General features: G+C 37.5%; 9 protein-coding genes across 9 annotated transcripts; 7 read left to right on the top strand and 2 right to left on the bottom strand.

Annotated features, from left to right (window-relative positions):
- Positions 1 to 292: 292 nt before the first annotated feature.
- QCR2 (ubiquinol--cytochrome-c reductase subunit 2) lies at positions 293 to 1,366 on the top strand (the record flags this gene model as incomplete). The annotated part of the gene is made up of 1 exon (XM_003955409.1): positions 293 to 1,366. The coding sequence occupies one exon, from the start codon at positions 293 to 295 to the stop codon at positions 1,364 to 1,366; it is 1,074 nt and encodes a 357-aa protein (XP_003955458.1).
- Positions 1,367 to 2,466: 1,100 nt separating this feature from the next.
- On the top strand, positions 2,467 to 4,224 carry SAM3 (bifunctional polyamine/amino acid permease SAM3; the record flags this gene model as incomplete). The annotated part of the gene is made up of 1 exon (XM_003955408.1): positions 2,467 to 4,224. One exon carries the CDS (start codon positions 2,467 to 2,469, stop codon positions 4,222 to 4,224), a length of 1,758 nt encoding a protein of 585 aa, XP_003955457.1.
- A 283-nt stretch (positions 4,225 to 4,507) lies between these two features.
- On the top strand, positions 4,508 to 5,488 carry SAM4 (S-adenosylmethionine-homocysteine S-methyltransferase SAM4; the record flags this gene model as incomplete). The annotated part of the gene is made up of 1 exon (XM_003955407.1): positions 4,508 to 5,488. One exon carries the CDS (start codon positions 4,508 to 4,510, stop codon positions 5,486 to 5,488), a length of 981 nt encoding a protein of 326 aa, XP_003955456.1.
- A 56-nt stretch (positions 5,489 to 5,544) lies between these two features.
- On the bottom strand, positions 5,545 to 7,638 carry KAFR0B00200 (SKN1/KRE6 family beta-glucan synthesis-associated protein; the record flags this gene model as incomplete). The annotated part of the gene is made up of 1 exon (XM_003955406.1): positions 5,545 to 7,638. The coding sequence occupies one exon, from the start codon at positions 7,636 to 7,638 to the stop codon at positions 5,545 to 5,547; it is 2,094 nt and encodes a 697-aa protein (XP_003955455.1).
- A 1,645-nt stretch (positions 7,639 to 9,283) lies between these two features.
- On the bottom strand, positions 9,284 to 10,372 carry KAFR0B00190 (NAD(P)-dependent alcohol dehydrogenase; the record flags this gene model as incomplete). Its single annotated transcript, XM_003955405.1, has 1 exon — positions 9,284 to 10,372. The coding sequence occupies one exon, from the start codon at positions 10,370 to 10,372 to the stop codon at positions 9,284 to 9,286; it is 1,089 nt and encodes a 362-aa protein (XP_003955454.1).
- A 560-nt stretch (positions 10,373 to 10,932) lies between these two features.
- Positions 10,933 to 12,525, top strand: KAFR0B00180 (MFS transporter; the record flags this gene model as incomplete). Its single annotated transcript, XM_003955404.1, has 1 exon — positions 10,933 to 12,525. The coding sequence occupies one exon, from the start codon at positions 10,933 to 10,935 to the stop codon at positions 12,523 to 12,525; it is 1,593 nt and encodes a 530-aa protein (XP_003955453.1).
- An 8,479-nt stretch (positions 12,526 to 21,004) lies between these two features.
- On the top strand, positions 21,005 to 21,835 carry KAFR0B00166 (uncharacterized protein; the record flags this gene model as incomplete). Its single annotated transcript, XM_003955403.1, has 1 exon — positions 21,005 to 21,835. One exon carries the CDS (start codon positions 21,005 to 21,007, stop codon positions 21,833 to 21,835), a length of 831 nt encoding a protein of 276 aa, XP_003955452.1.
- Positions 21,836 to 24,434: 2,599 nt separating this feature from the next.
- On the top strand, positions 24,435 to 24,824 carry KAFR0B00163 (uncharacterized protein; the record flags this gene model as incomplete). The annotated part of the gene is made up of 1 exon (XM_003955402.1): positions 24,435 to 24,824. The coding sequence occupies one exon, from the start codon at positions 24,435 to 24,437 to the stop codon at positions 24,822 to 24,824; it is 390 nt and encodes a 129-aa protein (XP_003955451.1).
- A 473-nt stretch (positions 24,825 to 25,297) lies between these two features.
- On the top strand, positions 25,298 to 26,083 carry KAFR0B00160 (uncharacterized protein; the record flags this gene model as incomplete). The annotated part of the gene is made up of 1 exon (XM_003955401.1): positions 25,298 to 26,083. The coding sequence occupies one exon, from the start codon at positions 25,298 to 25,300 to the stop codon at positions 26,081 to 26,083; it is 786 nt and encodes a 261-aa protein (XP_003955450.1).
- Between the last annotated feature and the right edge of the window lie 906 nt (positions 26,084 to 26,989).

Raw genomic sequence — 26,989 nt, 5'->3', positions numbered from 1 at the left:
TCTTTTTTCACCAGCGATGACTTTAGCAGAAAAATTTCACTCGATGAAAAAAAGTTGATAAAAATCACGTGGTAATAAAATTATTTTCAGTCATGTGATTTTCAGCCAATTATTCTCGAGGAATCGTTTACTGTGCACAGCAGGTCGACTGGGTAACGGAGTTTTGAGGTTTATAAAAGAGTGATTAGGCTGATGGAATGAAGAGACTCCTTTGAAGGTTTCGGTTGAGCAGAGATTAGGTTCCTTTGAAGAGTTTTTTCAATCGAGTTACTGTGCTAGCTTGTTGACAAGAATGTTAAGATCACATTTATCAAGACAGGTTGTCAGGCGTTATACAATTAGTACGGTAAATGGTAATCCGGGGAAGGTTTCTATATTAACGGTGAAAGTTCATGGTGGGTCACGTTATGCAGAGAAAGATGGTCTGGCCCATTTATTGTCGAGGTTTAATTATCAAAATACCAATGGAAAGTCTTCCTTGAGATTAGTTAGAGAGTCCGAGTTATTAGGCGGTAAGTTTGAATCTATGGTAGACAGGGAATTTATTACCCTGAAAGCGACGTTTTTATCAGAAAATTTACCATATTTTGTCAATGCTATGGGAAATGTTTTGTATAAGACTACTTTCAGACCCCATGAACTCGTAGAATCCGTCTTTCCAGCGGCAAACTACGATTCTCAAATCAGATCTATGGATCCAATAGCTAAGGCTCAGGATGCATTGTACAATATCACTTACAGGACTGGTTTGGGTAACCCAGTTTTGTATGATGGCGTCCAATCAATTTCTCTCGATGATATTAAAAATTATTCGAACAAAGTCTACACAAAAGAAAATATCAATATTATAGGTGAAGGCATTGAGGAAAACAGTTTGAAAAAGTTTGTACAGGATTCTTTGATTAGTAGCTTGCCAAATGGGAAAGCTTTGAAATCGGAAGCAGTTCCGAAGGCTTACTCTGGTGAATCGAGAGTCAGAGCAACGGGAGAATCAGTAGTAGGGATTGGTATCCCACTCAAAAAAGCGGATATTCCACTATTTGAGGTCCTTTCGACGTATTTGACATGTCCACTATTCCCAGGTTTTGAATCAGTCCATTCTTCTTTTGTGGATACGTACCATAACTCCTACGGACTTTTTCAGCTCTATCTAAAAGGCACAGACGCTGGCATCTTGTCAAAGAGCCTCAAATCGATAGTAGGTCAACTAAAGAAAAACAATGACATTGCAAAAGCTATGGAATTGGCCAAAATCAAGATGAATGAAGTTGTGAATACAGAAATCATCAAGCCATTTAAACTTGATGGTTTCAATTACGTTGCGGTTGGAGACACATCCAAATTACCATTCAAAGAGGAATTGTGAAGTTTTGTAATCGGAATCGTGTATATGTACATATTTATTTATTCTTAATTAAGAGGTCGAAGTGGTGATTTGGAAATGTTGTTCGGTACTAAGCATTGATTAGAATATTACGCTATGGATACTCATGAGATCCTTTGAGTGGAATGGTTTTTTTACTTCGAACCTCGCGGAACAGAAGGAAATTTAAATTTTAGTTACTCTATTGCATTTTAAAGCCCACAAGATATTAAAAAAAAAGCTAGATACATATTCGTGATGTGCGCAGTTGCGACAGAGTTTTCTTGAGTAGAAATTGTACACTGTCCCAAGATTAGTGTTTCAATTTCTGGAGCTCAATTGATCCAAAAAGATTTAACTAAACTATTGAAACACTTGAGAATTACGTACCTTATAAATCGCAAACCAAGATGATGCAAGATTTTTTCTTTCAAATTGTAGTCGTAGTTCAGTAACGTTTCTCCCGGACTGTCCATAGTCATACACCAAGTACTGGAAACAGTCCTACTCCAAGACAATCCCTCATTTGGCAAAGGACACTACCCTACTTTTAAAGTGAACCTACGGTGTCAGCAAACATGAACGCCACAGCAGCACCCAAAATGGACTTTACACGGCCCTCTTCCCCTCTAGAAGGCTCTCGGATAAATAGCTGCTTTCGTCTATGTAAATGACTCAGAGAACGCCAAGCGCAACAAGCTCTCACAATGTTGCGCACAAAAGAACTTCCGAGTTATCTAATTGCTACTGGTAATCCATCGCAAATGATGTGGCTCGAACGTTCTCCGACCTCTTATCATGCAGATATCGACTTGTTGCATAATTTTCTTCGTTATGTGCCATATCTTGTTTTGTTCAATCCTTTTTACAGCCATTCTCGAAGATGCACACTTCGAAAAACGATAGTTAAGGCTCTTAACGAGAGCAAATATGTCTGTGTCGAGACAAACAACGTCATAAAACTGTGTAAAAATTGCAATACTCAAAACGGCCTGTATGTATATGTCACATTTCATATATAGAGCACATGAATTTCCAATGTATAGTTGTTCTTGTCTTGGCATTAAAGAGACATCGATTGCACTTAACATCCTAGAGAAAAAATGAGTTCTTCTGTGGTCAATAAAGAAGTGAGCAAGATATATACCGACAGTGTCAAGACTGGCTCAGAATTTAGCTCTTCAGAAAAAGGAACCTTTCTATACAGATTCAGAGATTCATTCAAGAGAGTGGATTTAGATGCTACGATAGACGAAGATGACTCGAAGTATACTGCTGAAGAGAAGGTACAGTTGCGACTGGCTAAACAGCCTCTGAAAAAGGCATTAATGCAAAGACATTTGACCATGATAGCAATCGGGGGCACTTTAGGTACTGGTTTATTTATTGGTTTAGGCTACTCATTAGCGTCAGGTCCAGGCTGTCTACTAATTGGTTTCATACTTGTTGGTCTTTCCATGTTTTGTGTCGTACAGAGCGCTGCAGAACTCTCGTGCCAATATCCTGTTTCGGGTTCTTATGCTACACATGTAACCAGATTTATTGATGAATCAATCGGTTTTACAGTTTCCACAAATTATGCACTAGCTTGGCTAATATCGTTTCCCAGCGAACTCATGGGAAGTGCAATGGTGATCCAATACTGGAACGATTCTGTGGATCCTGCCGTCTGGATTGCCATATTCTATCTTTTTGTGATGTTCCTAAACCTTTTTGGTGTTGAAGGCTTTGCTGAAACAGAGTTCTGGCTTTCAATAATCAAAATATTGGCCATTATCATTTTCATTATCATCGGAATCGTACTTATATGTGGTGGAGGTCCCGGTTCCAGTGGTTATATAGGTACAAAATACTGGCACAATCCAGGTTCTTTTGCCCATCCAGTTTTCAAGAGTCTATGCAATACATTCGTTTCAGCTGCCTTTTCGTTTGGCGGTGCTGAATTGGTTCTCTTGACTGCAGCTGAATCGAAAAAAATATCTGCCATTTCTAGAGCTGCAAAGGGAACTTTTTGGAGAATTGCTGTCTTTTACATTACCACTGTTGTCATAATTGGATGTCTAGTACCATATACAGACGAGCGACTTCTTGGCGCCTCAAGTGATGAAGATGTCACCGCTTCGCCATTTGTCATTGCCCTAACTAATGCTGGTTCAATGGGCTCAAGCGTGGCAAATTTCATGAATGTTATTATTCTTGTTGCCGTAATTTCTGTCTGTAATTCATGCGTCTATGCTTCTTCAAGAGTAATCCAAGCATTAGGTTCAGCTGGCCAATTACCAAGAATTTGCGGCTACATTGACAAGAAAGGAAGGCCATTGGTGGGTATTGTCATCTGTGGTATCTTTGGTCTATTGGCTTTCCTCATTGACTGTTCTGAGGAAGGCACCGTTTTCACCTGGTTATTTGCATTGTGTTCCATATCTTCATTCTTCACCTGGTTCTGTATATGCTTCTCTCAGGTAAGGTACAGAATAGCCTTGAAAAAACAAAATAGATCGAATGACGAGATCGCATATAAGTCAATGCTGGGTATCTATGGTGGTATATTAGGTTCTCTTCTGAACATATTGCTAATCATGGGGGAACTTTACGTCTCAATTTCTCCATTGGACGAATCACCAAGTGCATCTGCATTCTTCGAGAATTGTCTCAGTATACCGATTATGATTGTCGTCTACATTTTTCACAAAACATACAAGAAAGGCTGGAGATCACTGTTTATTCCTCTAAAACACATCGACTTGGACACTGGTAGAGCCGTGGAAAATCTTGCACTGTTCAAACAACAACGTGAAGAACAAAAAATAATAATTGCTTCCAAGCCTTTCTACTACAGAGTGTATAGATTCTGGTGCTAAATCATATCTTCTATATAAGACAGTTGATTAATTTGTAAATAGCTTATATAATATTTGTACTAATTTCCTCGAACAAAAATCGTAAATCTAAACTTTAATTACGTACTATTCCGGAATTGACAAAAATCTCCTGAGTCATAAAAGGAGAAACTCTCGATCAAGAAATTGCACGTCCTAAGAAGTTCTCTCGTTTAAGACTTATTTTCATATATAAAGTAAGGCAGGGAAGCAACCATTTGAACAAAATTCCATACTTTAGATAACCGTGACACTAATAAGAAAGATGCCTCGTCAACCTATTAAAGAATATTTAGAAGAAAACCCTAAAAAAGTCCTGGTGTTGGATGGCGGCCAGGGTACTGAATTAGAGAATCGTGGTATCCACGTGGCAAATCCAGTATGGTCTACAATACCATTTATCAGTGAATCGTTTTGGTCCAATGCATCATCGAAGGATAGGGAAATCGTGAAAGGCATGTTTCAGGATTTTTTGGATGCCGGTGCAGATATCTTGATGACGATCACATATCAAACAAGTTTCAAGTCAGTTACTGAGAATACGCCAATCAAGACTTTGAAGGAGTACAATGAACTTTTGGAAAGGATCGTGAGCTTCTCACGTTCTTGTATTGGAGATGAAAAATACTTAATTGGATGTATTGGGCCCTGGGGTGCTCATGTCTGTGCGGAATTCAACGGCGATTATGGTGGGCATCCTGAAAATATAGACTACTATGCATATTTCAAACCGCAGCTCGATAATTTTTTTCAGAACAAGGATTTGGACTTGATAGGCTTCGAAACTGTCCCCAACTTCCATGAATTGAAAGCAATTCTGTCCTGGGATGACACCATATTATCAAAGCCTTTCTATATTGGTCTTTCAGTCCATGAAAATGGAGTCCTTAGAGATGGTACAACCATGAACGAAATTGGATATTATATAAAGTCCCTCGGTAGTAAAATCAATCCCAACTTCTTATTATTGGGTATCAATTGTGTTAGTTTCAGTGACTCCCCTGATATCTTAGAATCTATTCATAAAGAGTTACCGGACATGCCGTTAATTGCTTATCCAAATAGTGGTGAAATATATGATACTGTGAAGAAAATCTGGTTACCAAATCACTATTCTGATATAACTTGGAATGATGTAGTCAATAGATACATAAAAGCAGGAGCAAGGATTATTGGTGGCTGTTGCAGAACTATGCCTGATGACATTGAGCAGGTATCTGCCGCAGTAAAAAAATCACATAAATAAAACAATTTGTTATATAGTATATCTTCTAAATGCATTTATCTTTACAAAGATAAGAACTAGGAAGAGGCAAGTTTGTATTTAGAACTTGAACAACCTCCAGTTAATGCGTTTTTGGGTATATCATACCCTGCAGCCTCCCATGACGTGTAATTCACATTTTCATAAGCCTTTGGATGATCGATGATGTAATCATAAGTTGGATAATCTGCAGGATCACATGTAATTGAAATAGAATCGTTAGGTTGATAAATTCTGACATAATCAACAGACATGGTAACAGGGAAGAAAATCATTTGCCAATCGATATAGGCCCAATTGTTCGATATACCCAAGTTGATAATCATAGACATAGGCTCTTTACTGATACGTCTCCACCCAATGTTACCGTTTGGATGTAAAGCATTTGCGTACAAAGTAAATGTTGGGGTGTCACCCACAAACCAACGAACATAGCCATCATCATCGTCATTCAAATATTCAATGGCAAATTTTTGGAAATAACCAGCGTCTGGACCAAACTCGTACCATGTTGTGTTAAGCGTTGAAACTGCGGAAATAGCTTGTTGGAATGGACCACCAGCATATGTGTTCATTACGGTTGTGGAAAAGTTGTAAATTTCTATGTAATCATAATCTGGCATATACCAAATATCAAAGGGAGCGACTTGCAAGGATTGAGAAGCAAGGCCAACTTTTAATTTGGTATCAACTTCACCTTCAATAACGTCAATTTCTGGAGCACCTCTACCAGTACCCTGATTTGGGTGATCCTCGCCATCACACGTGCAAACACTTAATCTTTGTCCTGGTAAATATGAAATACCATCCGGTGAACTTTGGTTTGGTGTAATGCCCGCATCACAACTATCATAACTGTAAGGCCAGACACCTTCAGTGGTAGCCATGTAACCAGGTCTACCTAAATTACCCATTGTCCAAAGACCAGGCCATAGACCCGAGACACTACCGTAATTTGGTAATTGAGCAGAAATTTCCAATATACCTTCAGTGAAACATAATTTATTCCAACTTTGTAACATACCAGATCTATAATAAAGGTCATGACTTCTAAAGGCATCCATTCTTAATTTTAAAGTACCATCCTTAGTGGTGATAGCATCTGGAGTATACCATTCCAAATCCTTTGTGGCAGCATAGTTAAAATCTGGACCTTGCCAAAATTGGTCATCACCGTTGTAGAAAGTTCTACCTTCTGCATTAAATTCATCAGAAAAGACCAATTTCCAATAATCACCGTCTTTAGCTTGTCTTGAATATGCACTTTCTGGGGTATCAGGGTCCACCAAATTTGTCCTGACTGCCTGCAATGTAGGATATGAGTATAAACTGAGGATAGTAGTTACGTCTGGAGTTGAATTATGATAGATGGCTCCTGAATATGTAATGGCAGGTAGCACGATGAATATGAATATACCGAGGAGGAAAATGAATAAGATACCAGCCAAACCAGCAAAGGATCTCTTACTCATATGTTTGAAGTCTTCCATGAATCTTTGTCTGTCCAATTTTGCTTCTTCCTCTGGGTCAGGATTATGTAAATAGTCATCATCTTCTTTATCCTCTAGTAAAAGTGGGAAAGAAGAAGTTGGATACCCGCCAAATGGAGAAAAATCTTGTTCTGCATTGAAAGGGTTCAGGACAGACGAGAAAGTTGAATTAGATCTATTTCCCGGAGAATATGGAGATACGCTGCCGTTAAGATTGGACGGATCTAAATTTGCGACTGACGTTACTCTCGATCCAATCAAAGGGTATCTATCAAAGGCAGCAGGAGAAAGAATATCATTTGTAGAGTTCAGAGAAGATGCAGACTGGTGAACATTCATTACGGGAGGCGTGAGATTGCTATTTGTGTTGTCACTTTCATTATTGCTATTATTGATGAAGTTATTATCGTTATTATCTGTTTTCGAGTAATAACCATCGTAATCTGATATTTGGCGACTGTTATCGAAACCTAATCCAGAATCAACGTGACCGTACTCATTTTTATAGTGGAGTGAAGAAGACTTTGAAGAGATATCTTCTTCACTTGCCAAAAATGGATTCAACAAGGGCCTGTCGTCTTGTTCATTCAAAGATGAAGAACTGTACGACTCCTTACCATGTGTCAGATTTCTAGATGTCATAGCGTACCTTTATATGGAGCTAAAGAACGTTCTTTTTGCAAAACTGTCACTAATATTCTATATTTTCTTGCAAGTCTGATCTGGTGAGTTGAAAAAAATACATCTATTTTCTCGAGTGTCGTTCTCAAACTTCCAAATTTCTTTTCGTGCCCAACTATACAATCAAGTTAAGAGAAAAAATACGAATTAGTCTGGACACTCCCGTTCGAGGGTCTGACAACGAGATGTTTGGTTTTTCACAGAAATCACTGCAGGCCGCCGGGTACCGTTTTGTATGTGTTCCCTCGGGTCTCGCACTTTTTCCTCGAAAATGGAGCTCTATTTTTAGAGTTGGAAATCATGTGACCTAGAGCTGTGGCAAAGTCTTTAATTTTCTTCAGTTCCACCCACAGGAATTCCACAGAGAAGCACACATCAATCCACACTCAATTCCACAAACAGAGTGTATAGTGCCGCCTCCATTCTTTTTGGTCCAAAGTAGAAGAAATGATATGAATATATAATCCTTCTAGAAAATACTGCGGGGTACGTATGACCTCGTATGGTCTATATCATTACGGATGCAAGGGGCCTCGATGCTTCAGTTACTAGACTACTTAATAGGAGTTACTTGTGTGTTGGTGGAAAAAAATTCCACACCCCGGGTAACGGGAAATTACGCCGTTTCTTTTTTGTGGAATTTTTTTCTCGACGGGTGGCTTAGCGTAAATCTTCATGTTCGCCAGCTGGAGGCAGCACGCTGTAATGTTCTATGGTTGGGATAGAGAGCTCGAATGCTGTGTGTGGCTTTTACAGTAGTAGAGAATTCACGTCGAAGTGTATAGGCCTCGTTGGTACTACGGTCTGTGTGACCTACAACGTCATTGTCGCTGTTTGAGGGCCGAGGCTGTTCTAAGTGACGTATTTGACCCAGCCGACCCCAGGGCTGGTTTCCTGTGAGTTACAACATCAAGCAGAGAGGAGTATTTGGTCAGCTTTTGTATAGTACTCTCACCAAACTATTATGCTGTTAAATCCATGGCCTATAAAAGTGCTTTTGGTGCCTGCATAAATTCGTTCACTGAATTGTTTTGTACTAAATTATGTGGTTATTTTTACGCTTAAAGCAATTATTATGACTATTCTGCGCTCACTCTTTGTTGTAAGGTAAGAAATTTTACACGAACTTGCAGTCATATCTTCAGCTAATGATAGTGTTTCACTGCAAACTTGTCAGACCATACAATGGGCTTGAGGGAATTTTTATTTCGAATCTTGTAACAATCCCCACGAACATGTGCAAGAAGAATATCGCTTACCTCGGTGGTGGCCTTCAGATAACACTATTTTTTTGAAGGAACCTATCACAAGCTATTGAGAACATTTGAAACATAGAAGTGCACTGTGTATGGAACAACATCCACTTGCAAGCTACCAGTACCGCGCAATCAACAGATGATCACGCATCACATTTTGTGTCCTGAAAGATTACTTTGTCTTAGAATTTATCAATAAGTTTTTTCAATTTATATAGCTGCAATTTACAAGAAGAGAAGTGCTTATTGCTAGACATAATCATTATGCTATAGCATGCTCTAGATGACAATAGAAGTCCTTGAGATAGGAAGTTTATTTAGTCAATAATCGTATAAAAGTATAAAAATACTTATTTAAATTCCTTATCGAAATCCACAAGTGTGAATCTATATCTAACATCACCTTTTTCCATTCTTTCAAAAACTTCATTAACGCCAGCTTCGCTAATAGGAACAGTCTCTACCCATAAATTAACGCCCTTTTTGGCGACTAAATCAAGCATTGTTTTTATTTCTGAGATAGACCCTAAGGCACTGTTTCCTATCTTAACACCTAAAAGGCCTAGTGGAGATAATGTAAGTTTTTCGCTCATATCTGGAGCACTAATTGATATGATTGTGCCCCCAATTCTCATAACTTTGACAAATTTATCAATTTCAATATCTCNNNATAACGATGAAGCACAAACGACAACTAGGTCCAATGTGTTATAGTACTTTTCTTCCCAGCCTTCATCATCCTTAGTGGCAATATAGTGGTCAGCACCTAGCTTGTAAGAATCTTCTTTCTTGGAATGCGAACGAGAGAAGGCAAATACTTCTGCTCCCATAGCCTTCGCCAATAGAACACCCATATGGCCTATTCCACCAATACCAACGATACCGACTTTTTTGTTTGGTCCACAACCATTTCTTAATAATGGAGAAAAGACGGTGATTCCACCACATAATAATGGTGCTGTCAAATGACTTGGAAGTTCTTCAGGAATAGGGATAGCGAAATGTTCATGGACTCTAATGTGTGAAGCGTAACCGCCTTTACTGATATATTTATCAGGATAAGTACTAGAGTATGTCCAAAGGGCGTTCCTACAGTATGGTTCATTGTCTTCCTTGCAACGGTCACATTCGAGACAGGAAAAGGCTTGTGCGCCGACACCAACTCTGTCACCCAATTTCAAACCAGTGTTACAATCTGGACCAAGTTTTATCACTTTGCCGATGATTTCATGACTAACAACCATATCGTTACCAATATCACCCCAGTGAGAAGCTGCACAATGTATATCAGAACCACAGACACCACAACATTCAATCTCGATGTCGATGTCGATGTCGCGTGGACCGAACTGTTTAAGTTCGTAGGTTATTTTTTGGGGTGCTTTCCAATCTTTAGGGTTGACTATGGCAATACCTTGAAACTTTTCTGGATAAGACATTTTTAGTTGGTCTTTTGTTTTCAATTTTGTTTGCAAAACTGTGAATCAAACACCATAGCTGAGAGAGAGAAGTATCACCTTTATAGATATCCCCCATTGACTTGCTTGATGCTTTTTTCAAATATGTCAACCTGTAAATCATCAAACTCGCCCGAAACATTCAACCGAGAGACGTCGGCCGAACTGTTTTCCGAAACTAGTTTTAAGGACTTCAAATATGCAATTCTCTCGGCCGAGATGATTGACTTTATTCCTAGAGGTTGTCTGACATATGATAACACCACATATGTTGTTTATATTGCCGTTTTAAACTATTACGACCCTTTTCAAGTACCATCTCTATACCTCGATTTCAGATGTCAAATTGCTTTTTTTAGTTAACGGAAATTTACTATTCAAATGACAGTCTAATCTTAGTAAAGTTGAAATATATGACGTATTATATGTGATGAGTTATGTATATATAACATGGTAAACAATAGACTTTTTGTCTCCTATTTTATGCCTTCCTTACGCCAAATTTATTCAAAAAAGAAAGATACAATTGCAAAACATTTTCGATGTATTTAGAAGCATTCAAAAACACTTTCTTCGTTGATTTGCTCGAATATTTTCATCTTGTCAACGTACATGAAAATATACAGAACAAATATACAGAGAGAAATGATACCTCAATGTATGAGGATTCATCATCAGCTGACATAGAAAGTAAAGCGGGCAGAGAAAACCCGGTTGGAGACTCAGCTCCATTTTTAGTGGATTGGAATGGAAACGACGATCCTGATAATCCACAGAATTGGAGCGATTTAAAGAAGAATTTGATCGTTTTCGAAGTCATACTGCTGACGTGCACCAACTATATGGGATCATCAATTTATACCCCAGGACAAGATGGAATTCAGAATGATTTTCACGTAGGTCAAGTCACTGCTACATTAAATTTATCATTGTACGTTCTTGGTTGTGGGTTAGGTCAAGTCTTCTTTTCACCACTGTCCGAAGTGGCCAAAATTGGTAGACAACAAATTTATATTGTTACTTTCCCTATATTTATGCTCATACAAATAGGTTGTGCAACAGTCCAAAATATTGAAGGGCTAATCATTTTGAGATTGCTAACCGGTATTTTATGCTCACCTCCCTTATCAACTGGTGGGGCTTCAATTGCCGATGTGATTCATCCTGGAAAGCTGACTACCTATATAGCGTTATGGGCTGTTGGAACTCTAGCCGCTCCAATCATTGGCCCACTATTAGGTGCTTCAATGGTAGTTGCTAAAAATTGGAGATGGACTTTTTGGTTATTATTATGGCTCTCTATTCCATGCCTGATATGTTGTATCTTCTTTTTCCCTGAAACGTCAGCAGCGAATATTCTATCAAGAAGAGCTTCTAGAATTAGGAAACAAACAGGTGACAATAGATATCACACAGAACAAGAAATGCTTGATGCTGGTGTAACTCCCAAAGACTTCTTGATCAATACGCTTTATAGACCGATTGAAATCATTGTTAAAGAACCAATCGTCCTGGCATTTGATGTATACACAGCCCTTTGTTTCGGTACACTCTATCTTTTCTTCGAAGCTTTACCCATTGTATTTGTTGAAAACTGGGGCTTCACTTTGATTGAACTAGGGCTTTCTTATTTTGGATTTTGTGTTGGATGTTGCGTTGCATTTTCAGTTCTGCTATTATTTGTAAGCAAAATAGTGAAACCGAGACGTCAAGACGGTACATTTGTCCCTGAAACATTTCTAATACTCGCCATGTCTGTGAGTTGGAGTTTACCATGTGCATTGTTTCTTTTTGGATGGGCTGCAATGACACACTGGATAGTTCCTATAATCGCAGAAATTTTCTTTGTTTTATTTGCCTTCAACCTATTTCAAACTGCTTTTTCATACTTAGCATTGTGTTATCCTAATTACATTGCTTCCGTCTATGCAGGTAATGGGTTATGCCGTTGCGTATTTGGTTGTGCTTTTCCATTATTTGGTAGAGCAATGTACAATAATTTAGCAATTGATGGCTATCCAGTGGGTTGGGGCTCATCCATCATTGGCTTCATATCACTAGCACTAGCCCTTATTCCATTTGTTTTATATAAATATGGTGAATATTTACGTTCAAAATCATCTTTCACAGGTTAACGTGCTAAAACATACTGTAACTGAAAAAAACTTTATAGAGTTCAACATCAAAGAGTACTATAACATATATCTACTTTCTATTATTTATTATACCCTTTTACAAGATATTTAGTTATTCCAAGAGCTAGTTATTTCCTAAACGTTTTTATCAGTTTGTATGTATCGCATTTAGGTGGTTTTACCATAGTCCTCCTGCAGCCCATGGAAGCTCGTGTATAAGCTAACTTTATTCTTTACGATCACCTCTCTTAAAAAGGAGAGAAGAATATAAACTGGAGACAGTGACAATTCTAAGAATTTTTCCATCTTACTTAAGTGAAGAATAGACACACTGTATCCCTCTTTCTGAATGGTTTTACAACTCTTGTCGTCTGATTCCACATATCTCGAAAACTATGAAAGGTCGGACCAGTTTATCTACTTTTGATAATATGAAGAGTATCAGCTACCATCTGAAGCTTATAATTCAAATTGCTTAACATTTTAATATATAATATTTTAAGCACAGATAACTCAGTAAACAAGGGCTCTCCTTATGAATTTGCTAGCCTTACCAAGGCCTGGCGGAACGTCAAATACATAGCAATAACTTCATACCATTTTCAAATTCAAAGAGTGTAAAAAATTACATACAAAAATAAAATACACATATAAAGTCACACGTTCAGTATTCACTCTATTATGACTTTGTACAACTCAGAATCAGAAATGCACAAATCTATTTGTAATTTACAAAGGAATAGTCAAACAGTTATTTGCTGCTCCTTTAATACGCGCAGATTACCGAATAGTGTATCCTATATAAAACGAAATTGGTGATATAAACCTAACCTAATGTAGAAGCCTGAAATATTGTGTGTATATGGGGGAAGTACGCAATTTCAGAATGTTTGTGTGTCAGCATCCTCTAAAATACTGATTTTTTTTCCAATAATGCAGATCATCTCCCCTGAGGTATTGTAATTCTTCCCGAAGTATTAAGATATATCTTCAACTAGAATTGCTTATTAGTTTGCCCTGTTAAATCAACTAGACAGGCAAGCTGTATCTGATTGTAAAAGCTGAAAAAAGCTGCCGTCCACATTGCCACTAAGGTCCCAGATTCCCCAATGAATCGTCATGACGAACAACATTTTCACCATCGGCGTTAGTTCTTTAAAAGAGTAGCATGATTACTCGGACCATATTCTGAAGCTACTGGCCATATGTATAACTCGGGGCAATGTAACCATTTAACCATTTCCTATATACATGGTATAATATCAAGTGATTTCTAGGTGCAAATGGATCAAATTCCGTTTGAAATAGCATGATTAAGGGAACTCTAATCGCTGTACAAAGGTTGTTTCATTTAGAGGGAGCCAAAAGGTTGAGCTTGTCAAATTACTGACGTTGATGCTGCTGAAATTGTTCCTGTCATAAATGTGTTATATGAGAGACCCTTCCACTGAAAGATTTGTGGACAAACAATTGTTCGACTAATATTACTAATTTAGTTCTGCTATCAAACTAGAGCTTACTTCAACTAGTCAGTGATACTGTCATAACTTGGTGACTTGCAGCTTCGCATTCGCTGCCTTACCGTAGTAACGGCACATTTGCTTACGAATCGGACGCTAGCGACTTGGACCCTCGGGCAGTGGAAAAAAAGCTTAGAAATTCACCACTATTTGGCAGGCGTCGATCAGGAACAGTAACATATTTACAATGGTTATGCCTGCTTGTCGTGATAAAATATCAGTTACTACAACCCGATCCAACGTTCTGAAACGTATATAAGTATAATATGAAATAAACTATCAGACCTTTTGTATCAAGTTTTCCTTTTCTTATGACACCATTAGGAGACCATAAGTACAAACTCTCCATACTATCAAAATGCCTTTACCAAAAATTTTACACCAGTGACTTTGAACAACACTAAATTATTCGAGCAAATCAAGGTTGGCAACATGAACCTCCAACACAGGGTTGTCATGCCTCCATTGACAACTTTGAGAGCTCATCACCCAGGTTATATTCCAAACAGAGACTGGGCTGCTGACTATTACGATCAGCGTGCTCAAAAGCCTTGGAACTTTAATCATAACGGAAGCTACTTTTACCCCCCTCCAGGCCAGCGGCTATGATAACGCCCCTGGCATTTGGTTCTGACGAACAGGTTGAAGGATGGAAAAAGATTTTTTTTAAAATTCACAACAACAACTCTTTTGTAGTCGTTCAATTGTGGAACTTGGGAAGACAGGCCGTTCCTGAGGCCACTGCAAGGGACAGCCTATGTTTCGCTTCTGCATCCGACAATTTTTACATTAATGAATATGTTAAGGCAAGAGCTGAAAAGTTGGGTATTAGACAACACACCATTACAAAAGCTGAAATTAATGAATATATTCAAGGATACGCGCAAGCTGTTGAGAACTCTATTAAAGCTGGTGCCGACAGTGTTAAAATCCATTGCGCAAATGGCTATTTATTGAACAGATTTTTAGATCCAATCTCTAACGACAGGAAAGATGAATACGGGGTTCTATTGAAAATAGGGCGAGGCTTCCCTTGGAAGTTGTGGATGCTGTAGTTGCTGCTATTGGTGCCGAAAGAGCTACTATTAAATTTTCTCCATGGGGTACTTATGGCACTATGTCTGGTTTTGCAGAGCCCCAAACTATCGCGCAATATTCCTATATTATTGCTGAGTTGGAAAAGAGAGCTAGGGATGGGAATCGTCCAGCTTTTGTCCATGTTGCAGAGCTTCGTGTCACCAACTTCCATTACGATGAAGGAGAAGGCGCATACAATAGTGGTTCCAATGATTTTGTTCACTCAATTTGAAAAGGTGTGGTTCTAAGAGATGGTAATTTAGCGTTGCATCCTGAAGTTACTAAAGAGCTGGTTACCGACAATAGAACTTTGATTGGTTTTGGAAGATATTTTATTTCGAATCCTGATCTACTTGCCCGCTTAGAAAGAGGTTTACAATTGAACAAATATGACAAAAGTACTTTCTACACCATGACCAAGGAGGACTATTTAGATTATCCAAACTACGATGAAGCTATCAAGTTAGGCTGGGACAAGAATTAATACCCATGAGATGAGGTAACAGATAATAAATCTATGTACTTTATTCACATGTATTTATTTTATTTCAGGGAAGGAGATGTTGAGCTTGTTGAGACAGAAGCAGATCGGTGCGACATCCGCTACTGGCCAGTGGCAGAAAACAGAATAAGAGTATGCCAAGTATGTGATACACACAGTTTCTACTCAGTTGAGAGGACAAGAAGCTAGGATAAAAAAGGTAACAGCCAAGGGTATATGTATAGATTTCAGAGAAATTTTCGTCTCAGACCTGTACAGATTTTCATCATTAGCCATTGAGGCTTCAGGGATTAGAGATTTGTGAAGAGATAATATCAAATTGACGATAGATACGGGCACTATGTGGACAAACACATAGCTTTACGTGGTTAGCTTAGTACGAATTATAAGTGCAGCCTTATAGAAGCTTCTGCTATTCTTAGATCGAAGCAATTAAGCATACGTAGAAATGCAACTGTGGCTAAAGAGCTGGCAGGCGAGGAATTAAGCTGGCTCATTGATTTGACCATTCTTTAAGTAAACAATTCAGTAAACAAGTTCAATTCAAGTTCACCGGAATTACAATATGTAGACTGTAAAGAAAATATTTCGTCCAGCTGACTATTTATAATTTTGACTTTTCTTAAAACACAATAATAAACTCTTGAAGTAGAAAGCTTAATTACATTAACAAAAAGACGATCAGGTTCATAGAGTACAGTTCGAGTCGTTTGATAAATTTTTTTTTGAAAATATGTGTATTTTAGATATACGTGGTACTGGATACGCATCTTTTAGATAAATAACCCTTGCATATGATATATTTATATCATTAATCTAAGATATCTCATTCCGTCTTACGAAATAGTTTTATCTCTTTTAATGACAATTTCTTGCCCTTTTAGCCTCTTCAGCTAATACAACCAATTGTCCGAGCTGCATATTATTATAAAAACTGAAAAAAGCTGTTAAATACATGACAACCAAGATGCAGATATCCAGGTTGATATAATGCTTATGTGGAAATTCTAATTGACTTGAATTTATCTTTCCGTGTTGTTGGGATTGTTGCGGAATATTTCTTTTGGGAAAATGAGATTCATAATGGTTTCCGTTTTTAGAGCATTATTCATTGCCACGAGAAAATGAGCTAGATTGAGGTCAATTTACTTGGAATTTACAAGAGATAGAGGCAGTTTCACCTTGCTCAAAGGACCTAACACTTCAAAATATATATAGGGCTGAGTTTCTGTGTGTGCACTATGCACAACATTCAAGAAATAGAATCCTCAATTGATGTAGGCATCAGTGACTTCAGCGCCCTTGATCAAACCAAATCTGCGAGGTGAATAGCATTATAGATACCACAAAAGCAGATTAGCCAAACGAGCGTCCTCAATGAATAACAAAGGAAGGTGATAGTAATGAAATTTATGTTAGATAAAAATGGGTGCCGGTGTACGAGTAGTTTATCCAACTTGATGCCACCAAGAAGTTAACATTTGTTGTAGCAGAATCTAGTTCTACTAAAAATGGCCTTGAAAATATGCCTCAGAATTATCCATATTGCTATTCATACTGGACCACGATAACACATTTCTATATCTAATACGAAATGATGTCTGAAGATATTTCAGAAAATATTTTGCGAAGAGTTTCTTCAAAAAATCACATAATCTAGGCGTGAAGAATACTTAAGAACTTCCAGTGATATTGAGTTCTCTCCAATAGTCGCCAACGGCCTCGCTGAATACCTCAACTACTCTTGCTCTCACTTTAGATAACTCAAAATCTGATGTTTCCGAATTTCTACCATTGAGCTCATCCTTAGTTAAACTCTCCACATTACTGCTATTTTCTATGACACTAGCTTTACTATGTAAAGTTGCAATTAGAGACCTGAAGTATTGAAGGTCTCTTCCATCATTGTAGAAACAGTAAGGAGTTGGCTACAATTCATCCCTATGCATGTAGATATTCGTTTTTAAGCAGTAATATCCCATGTTTCTAAGTCAATGTTGGATTTGCGTTCAATGACATACATGGAAAACTGGCTTTTGGCGGTAAGATGTAATGCGTTTACTCTCTCTTGCGTGAAATAATCCGAAGAGACAATAAGAGACAAAATTGATCTGATGATGGTTCCAGCAAGAATGATTAGGAACAGAACAGGAAAAGCTCATTTTGTCATATCCATGTAATTGATACAAACTAGCATCATTGAAGAAATTCCGATTACTAGCACTCGTAGTCGGTTCAGACCATAATTGAAATATTCATAGACATTGTACGTCAGTGAGTTTCGAAAACGGTTCAGGGCAATTTCAAATCTTGCAAGTCGAAGAATTCAGTAGTTTCTAGTTGCATTGAGATTTTTTGGCTTATCGCCGGTTCTGCTACTTTGTTTTACCACGAAATTGTTTAAGCAGATTTGAGCTCTATGAAAAGTTCTTTGTCAGTTCGGAGAAATGTACAGCCTTTACTATACCTATAGAATTAAATTTGCCCACTAGTGGTAACTCTAACGATGGATCATAGTTTTTATGTTGGAAATACTGTCATTCTACTTCTAATTGATACGTTCATTTTGATGCACAAGATAAAATGACTCCACCCCTTCGAATTTTTCATCAGCTGAGTATGGCAGGGAATTGATTCCAGAGCGAAAAAAGATAACATTTTTTTAACTTACAGAGTATGGTTCAAAAATCTTAATATTCGATTTCCCATGAAAAGACTGGATTCATCAGTTACACAATATTGTCTGTCTCCTTACTTTACTATCCTATGTGACAGTTCTTGTTTTGCAAAATGTCCAGTGACAGTAACACATGTTTGGCCGCTTGTTTACTTGTTTTTTCAAATGTTCTCAGAAATATTGTATCCTGGTTGATAAACGAAGCAGTGGTAATAGTTATCACGCAGCGAATGCTATTTTCTTCCTTTATCAGGCAAAAACGATTAAGGAGGCTTGATATCTTTTGTATATTCAATGACTCTTAATTAGATGAGTCCAAGGATATTTGACTCTTATTAACAATAAAAGCTAGCTTCTAGTTTCTTGTTCTTTATTTCTAATATACATTGAAAGACTGAATACTTTTAAACATACGAAACTAAAAAGTTCATAATTCAATTTCGTTTGATCTGAAGTTTCACAAAACAGAGTTGTATCAAGATAATTTATATTTAGGTCGAAGAGGTGAATACGAGGAGGTAGAATGAATGAACAAACCAACTTCTTCGATGAAAGAGGTTTAATGACAGGGGTATCATTCATTCTGTAATTTCTAAGCCTTTTTTTTAAAGTGACGGAATGGGAGATTAATTGTTTAGAACAGCGTAAACCATCCAAAATATTGACAAGTCTCCCAAAAATCCTTGTAAAATTTGATATTCTTCAATGGCATTGATATTTAACCGTGTAGAAGTGCTGAGGATTAATGGAGTACTATGCTTATGAAGAGACCGAAGGATATTGGTTCGTCTATGTGCCTGGTACATGTTCCTTCAATAGCTAGGTTCCATGGGTAAAAGCTAATTCCTTCGTGATTTGCTATTCAGCTGCAGGTGTTGGTGTTGATGTTATGGACTGTCTTTGAAGCAAAGCTAACTTTGGACATTGTGAACAAGGTTATTGACTTGAAGGTTGTCAGCTTTTACACAGTATTTCCTTTGTTTGTAAGGGACATAATGGAGTTGGTACCGTATAGGAGGGGGAAATGTCCAATCCATGTGGTGGTGTTGAGTATCTGTTTCCGGAATTGGAAGGACGTTCTTTAAAGTTAGACGTTATATATTATCTAATTGTGCAACTTGAAGTTACGGTGACTGGTTTATGTGATGTTGATTTTTTAATTGTGAATCACAAAGCCGTTCGAATAATTGATAGTTTCTACCGGTACAATTGATCCGCTGATTTTTAAAAGCATCCTTTTAAATCATATGGAGTAACTTAGTTATATTTGTTATAGATTATATTATTGGGACTATTTCCTGTCAATTTCGTTAAATTATACCGACACGAAGATCTACAGTAATGATTTGATATGTTTATTGAGGTTATCACCTAACAAAGGAGATGATGTGATAATGCTGCCAGTTTATAAAATAAAATTTCAGGATGCTAGTTTTATTAATGAAATTGAAGATAAAGTGGAACGTTTAAGACATCTTTCCAAGTAGATGGTTAATTAGCGAAATACAACCAATGTCGAATGAGACGGTATATGCACTGTTAATGTCGATGTCGATGCCAAATTTGTTAATGTCGATCTCAAATTTGTTAATGTCGCATATTCATTTGAAATGGTATAAGGTGTTGTGCTAAAATATGATGTGTTCAAGTATTCTGTCAAAGTTATGGCCGGTCCTGCTATTGAAATATGTCAAGAGATTAAGATCGCTAGTGAAAGTAATCAAACAGAATGTCTTAGGATGTTACCTGTTGATATGATTGAGAAGAATTAAAAGATTGGAAAGAATATATTAGCAAGATGATCCACCTCTACAAATAATTCTCTTAAGCCGAACTGAACGATGTTTCTTTAGTTATAGAGTGAGAAGGGTGACGAGTTTATTAGAATAAGGCTACACATTGAGTAGATGCTTTAAAAATTCAAGAAAGATAAGAACCAGTTAATGATAATTTAACGGATAGTATTACAGTTAATAAGAATCGACGTTCGAGAGATTTGTGAATTGAATATTATAATGGATATATTAGATAGAATATGATAAAGAACTGAGTCAGTGAAGTGTCTTGACAGAATGATATTTTAGATAGAATTATTTGGCAAATTGTTCTCTTTCTTTTTCTCCTTCAATTGAAATCAATGTTTTCAAGTTCAGAAAAATAGATTCTGGAACTGTGTTGTCGGTCTTTCAGTTATTGACGTCCATGTTTGGTAGAGAGACGTTTAGTGAGAGTAGGAAATGTAAGTCATGACTAGTAAGTGTTTCTTTCATTTGTTGTATTTCCAGACATTAGGGTTTGACAGCATAAACGAGAGGTGCGACAAGTTAAAATTACAAGCACTTTGGAACCGTGGATTAGGTACCAGAGTAGCAAGCTTTGAAAGTTATTATATTTTTCGCGCACGTAGATGAAAACACTGTGTTTTATCCCGATTAGGATGGTGGAACGTTTCTAATCATTAAGTTGGCCGTATAGATAACAACATATGGGATATGTTTGCAGCACAATGCAACCAATCCTGATGGGAACCGTGGTGACAATTAAAATCTGCAACGCGCTCCTCATAAACGTGAAAAATTTTCATCTCGAAATGTAAAATACAACAATATAAAAGGCCTATAGAATTGTGTATTGAAACGAACGAAACTGCAAAATGTGATAATGTCTTCTAATGAACAGTAAAACCCTCCAGATACTACTGAAATGGGTAATACACCTCCGCAGCAACGTGTACGCGAAGTACCACAAATAAGGGATTTCACTATACGTAGATTTTTGTATGATTCGGCGGTTATGGTATTTTCACTTCATATAATGATGCTTAGCTGGTGGTTCGTTAGAGATGTAATAGGTTTATTTCCTATGGCAGTACGCTTATCCTGTCGCTGTAGCAGGTTTAGATTTGCAGCAAGAACTTTGAATAAATGGCAATCGGCAGTTGTTAAAGGAGCTATAACAATCTTTGGACTAATACCAGCAGGAACAGGATATCTCTCCGGTTCGAAATGTTCGGACTGGTGGCTAGCGCTTTTCGGCGTTGAGTCGGTGTCGGATTATAAATCGGAGACCAAGCTCTGTGTTACTTTGGGGGCAATAACTGTTACAGGACTATTCGCATCGGTAGCCATCAGTTCGTACGGAAAAGACGCAGGATGGTTCTATACTAACGAGAATGCAGTTCTGCCTGCAGGACTAGTCAAAAGAGACCAGATCGGGACTTACTGGGCAATACACGAGCTTGGAGTAGGGCTCGGCCATAACCTGACTGGCAACTATGAGGATGTGGATGCTGTGATTGCGTATGATCTAGACCCTCATCACAATGTGACAGTAAGAGCTCTCTATAATTCAACCGACATAGGAGAGGCAGCACTCGGTTATTATATACATACTCAAGGCCCACAATTTCACTACACGGCCCTATATGACGTGGGAGATGTGACGGCAGTGCTGGAAGCAGGTGCATCTCACATGCTAGGCAACGCTGCGAACTCCAACAGTACTTTCACAATGAGAGATACTGGCTCAATATAGGTGTCTTACACTGCGTGGGGAGGTAACAGCGGATATATACAGGACCTGAGGGACTGGGGCGAGTTCACTACCGCTGGCAAAGAATGGGCTACCAGCGACGTATTTAGCCAGGTTGTTAGCGTGCAGTCGTGCACTAATAGTTACAGCTGCTATGCCTATTATGAGAAACTCTGCCTGTCTTGGGGCTTCAGTTCACAACGTACAGTTGAGTCAGCCATGGTAGGAGAGGTTTACTACAACCAATATGGTGGGCTCGATACAGTGTGCGAAGATGGCTAGTCCTGTTACCTTATCATAAGCAGTAGTGCATTGTCCGCCCACATACATTTATAAAAGAGAAAAAATAAGAAGAATCAGAACCGAGAAAAGGGGCTAAGAAAAAAAGAGGAATGCTTTTTTCCTAGAGGCCTGAATGTTCCGATCTTACGTACACCAAGTAAGTTACTCATCTCTGGAAGTGAGAATATATATATATATATTTATATATATACCTAAACAAAATAGTTTCTCAAAGCCGCATTTCCAGCATTGATATGTTTTAACAGTAGCAAAAGTTTTAACTTCTCTTATTCTTCTCCAGAGTAGAGGTTAGAATTGACTAAACTGCGTGTTCGTTGGTCGTCTGGGCCTGAAAGACGTGGATTTGACATCTCAATGTCAGAAGTTGCGAGATATTGGCGGTTTTATAAACGTTTATGAATCATATACAAATTTAAGTAGTACGGTTTTAGATTCTTATATAAGGGTACCTCGTAGTATGGTATTATACGCGCCCTTTCACTGCCGGTTTCAACATCATTGTCTTTATAGAAGAGCCATCATTCTGTTTGAAAATACAAGTAGTCACCATTTGTATTCGAACAACTAGTATAACTTGTCCCGATGTAACTCATAATATTGTCCTCAATAGATGGAACTATACCGGACTCTAGCGTTCTATCCTTCTGATTGAGAGTAATTGGCCATGAGTTCTGTTCTCCTGCGAGCTCACTAACCATGTTCATCGTCTTCTACTGTTGCTAACACACATTACACCTATCAATGGAGCAGAGATCAGGATTTTATCCTCTTCATATCATGTACCTACACTTACTGATACATCTCGCTACAAAATTTTGTTTTTTTTGCCCGAATTAGATAAAAGCGAAATTAAGATCTTGACGAACTTGTCCTATTCTTCAACGGCATCAAGAAAAGTAAACAATCAACACATAGCTAAAATATTAGAGTCAATCAATAGAAGTTACTATCAACAAACGTTTTTCCTTGGTTGAATGGTGTAGTATTGATGAAAGAAATCGTGGAACTGTTTTCTGAATGCATTTGTGTGGTTGTATCATCCCGGTCTGATGGGATGTCTCATAGTTCAAACTTTTCTCCGGAATAGAAAAAGTTAGGTGTGTTAACTTCATTTCAGTACCATAGAAATGGAGTGCTTTATACACTTGTATCCTCTTATTCGTTGCATTATAGAGCGAGCTTCTATGAATGGTCGGAGGGATTCAAAAGGCAGACAATGTAGGATGTTGGAGTGAAAACAAATTCTAATGATTTTAATGAAAAATCAGACACCTTGAGTATTGCATACCATCAGAGATACTTGACTGGTTGGATGAGTCTATTTTACATAGTTTGAATGGAAAAATAGTTGACATAAATGGAAACAAGTTCATAGTTACGAATGTTTTCAATACCTCGTAAAAGTTGGAGATAATATTCCGTATTATTCTTAACATAATATACCATTGATAGTAGGCGTATAGTGTTGTTTCATGCATGGAAAGAAGGCAATTCTGAGCCTTTGAAAGATATTCCATTTTGAAGGAAGATTCAGCTCAAGAAAGCTGCTCAAGAGTAATTGGTGTTAGCACAATCTAATCTATAGGTCTTTGGTAAACCAGAAGGGAATAACAGTAGTCTGATGGAAGGAGCGCTGGTCAGTAATACGGTACTCACCTTTTTTAGCATTTTTTTCCTTTCGTTCTATGAAATCAGCATATTCAATTCTGTCAGCTTTGAGGTTCATTGTTAATGTAAGTTACATATCTTAGTTGACCTGTTCATTTCTTTGAATGAATTCTATCAAATCTCTTTTTCTCGAGCATCGGATATTCGAGAAAACAGATACTTTTACTGTTGTCACTCAACCATTCAAACTCCACGCTTGGTAATTCATATTAAAATACCTAGGATCATACTGCCAGTACTTTGTTGAGCATTTTTGAGGTTATTCCTGCTACGTCTATCTCAAGCCCCAGAGTTAGATGGGGAATATCATCAGAAAGTGAAAATTCTGAAACTACTTGCTCCATCGAGAAGGTCATCAACCGCCTTACAAAGCTGTTGATCACAATTATTTGGATAGCTCCTGCTTTCTCTTTCATTCACTGAATTGAGTCTTCTCGACTTCGCTGGTAAGTCTAGAAATGTCTTTGTTGATCCAGTATCAAAGTTGTTCTTTATCCAGTCTACTTACAATAAAAACAGAAAGTGTGACATTGGGTTATTTCGCACTGACACGTTGTCTAACCACAGATCCCAAGTTTTAGACCAACAAATTGCAGATGCTTTTAATGGAGTTTTTATTATAGAAAAGGGCATGAATGGAAAGGATGAAAACGAAGAATGGCATTATCAAATTGACGCAATAAATAGGAAATTACCTAGATACAGCATAATCTTTCCGAAGCGCTCCCTTGGCTTCATTAGTTCTTTTGTATATTATTCCTTCTTTGAATATTATAGTACTTTTTCCAGCTATAGTAATTGTTGCACTAATACCGCATATGATCCTTTAGAGATACAAAATATCCTTTTGCTGGTATGTGTACGTTTCGAGCTCAAAAGAATAACTTCTCAGAGGACTTCTCCATTCTGTAATCAGATCATAACTTCTCAACGGCTTCTTCTAGCAGTATATTTGCTCCAAATATTAATTCTAAGTTTCTGTTTCATCAATATAACAGGAAATGCCCTAAGGAAGCAATAGTTGCAAAAGGCCTATTGCACATTGATCCGGAAACCGAAGAAACATTCATTTTCTATTTAAGGCATAGCTTAGTACGCCCTTGAAAAAAGCTTAATATATTATAGATAATATACCAAGCATTCGAATATATGACTTAAAGTATATGCGGGCAAATCTATTTTAATTGCCGTCCGACTTTCTACTGGAGTCAGTTTCCTTCTCGAGAGGGAGAGGTAAACATTTCCTCTAAATGGCTTGTGCATCGTAAATTGCTCTCTTTCCAGATCCGTTCTCAATATCATCGAATTTGGCACCGCTTGTATTTTTCTAGTTGCTAAAAAGCTCTTGTATATGACAAAAGGCTTTTTCACTTGAACAGCCCCTTTTTTAATCTAGATATCTCGAAAAACCATTTTAAAAGAAAAAATTTCTCGATCTTCTTTTAATCATCCCAGGAAGGTAGAATCATATTACTATAGGTTGTATAATTCGTTATGGCGGACACACTACAAACATATCCGAAATATAATATTCCTGGAGAAGAAGGGGAACATCCATATAATTTTGCTGTGATGAGAATTTTTCGTCGTAAGGTCTACGCTATCTTAGCAGCTCAGGTCATATTCGTACTTGTTTTCGCAGAGTGTATCTTCCACTGGAAAGCAGTATCAATATTTATTAGTAAAAACAACTGGTTGTCTCCTTTGAGTGGTGTAATTGGAACAGCATCAATACTATTTCTTATATACTCACCTTGGAATGCCACTTCTGAAAAACAAATCCTAGATGAAGAGTCACTGCTGAAAAAGAATGCCTCTGTGAGATTCTACGAATTAACCATCAAGCAACGAGTACTCTATTTCATCTATACTTTAGCTTATTCTTATCAATTCACTCGATTATCTTTGCTAAATGAAGACTTCGATGCTCGGTTCAAATCTTTGATAACCTCTTCAATAATTGTGTTCCTTATTGCAGGAATCGTTTGTGATACAAGAGTTGGAGGGAAAATGGGGTTTATTATTTCAAAGGAAATTCTGGTGCTATGGATAACTAGCGTCTTGCTCGGTACTGTCTTCTTTGTTATTTTAATCGATCAAGGAATTAGTTGTTCTTTAGCATATAATATATGGTCAGCACTGTTCTTAGGAATGTACCCAATTTTCGTATTTGCTTCTATGTTGCGGAACTTTGGTCCAATCAAGGGTTGCCCAGATGCACTTTTTCTTTTTATATGTATTATTACGATATTTCCACAGTTTCTAAAATGGATCAAATGAACAATGCTATTCAAAACATCTAGCTTTTGAAAGCTGCTCTACTATTTAATTCTACATGTAAATTCAAAAATACAAGTCTTTTATGCAGACCATCCTAAAACTCGCCGTGATCTTTTAGTCAATGTTATTATGCCATTTCTACGGTCATACTAATAAAAAGTAGCTACATTTCATGACGCCTGAACGAGAACACTTCTGAAGTAAGAGACAGATACTTTCCATGAAAATTAGCTTTCCAAAGTAAATGAGTATGCCTTTTGGATATATCATATTTCGAGACGAGTAATTTTACTACCAGCTGTAAAAAGGAAATGTTTATTTTCTGGAAAGTATTATAATTCGTCCAATTTGGCCGCTAAACAGCATCTCTTGGATATTGCTAAAAAGAATACATGTCTTCTGCATCTTTTGATCTTTTCATAGAAATCCTGGCATTACTTAAAAGAAGCTCATCCAAATCATTCGCGCGCCTAAAGCGGTTGTTACCTTCTGTTGAATAAACCATTTTTTTTTCTCCATTAGTCTTTTATATTATAGGAAAGGAGGCAATGAACTGGGCATTTTACTGTACATGAATCATTAAAAAGAGTTTTGAATAGCTGCCCGAATGATATAACTCGCAGCAACAGGCCACAAACCATCATATTTTTTTCTGTTTCAAATTTAAGTTCATGGTCTTTGTTACAATTAATTTCATACAATACGGACCTCAGCTCCCCAACCTTAAAAAGGATCCAAAGCTGATACCCATCTTGTTGTAGAAGTTGATTTCGATTTCCAGGCTTTGTTCAAATGAAATTTGCCGGCCTTTCACAAGATTCCCTACATAACGCTTTTTTATACTCGTTTTCAGCTTATATTGTGCCAGTTGATCATTGATTTCAGATTAACATATTCATTGACATA

Source organism: Kazachstania africana, chromosome 2 (genome assembly GCF_000304475.1).
Source record: "Kazachstania africana CBS 2517 chromosome 2, complete genome".
Lineage (NCBI taxonomy): Eukaryota > Fungi > Ascomycota > Saccharomycetes > Saccharomycetales > Saccharomycetaceae > Kazachstania > Kazachstania africana.
The sequence above is the reverse complement of the archived record's forward strand: the minus strand, read 5'-3'. Positions and strand labels throughout refer to the sequence as shown.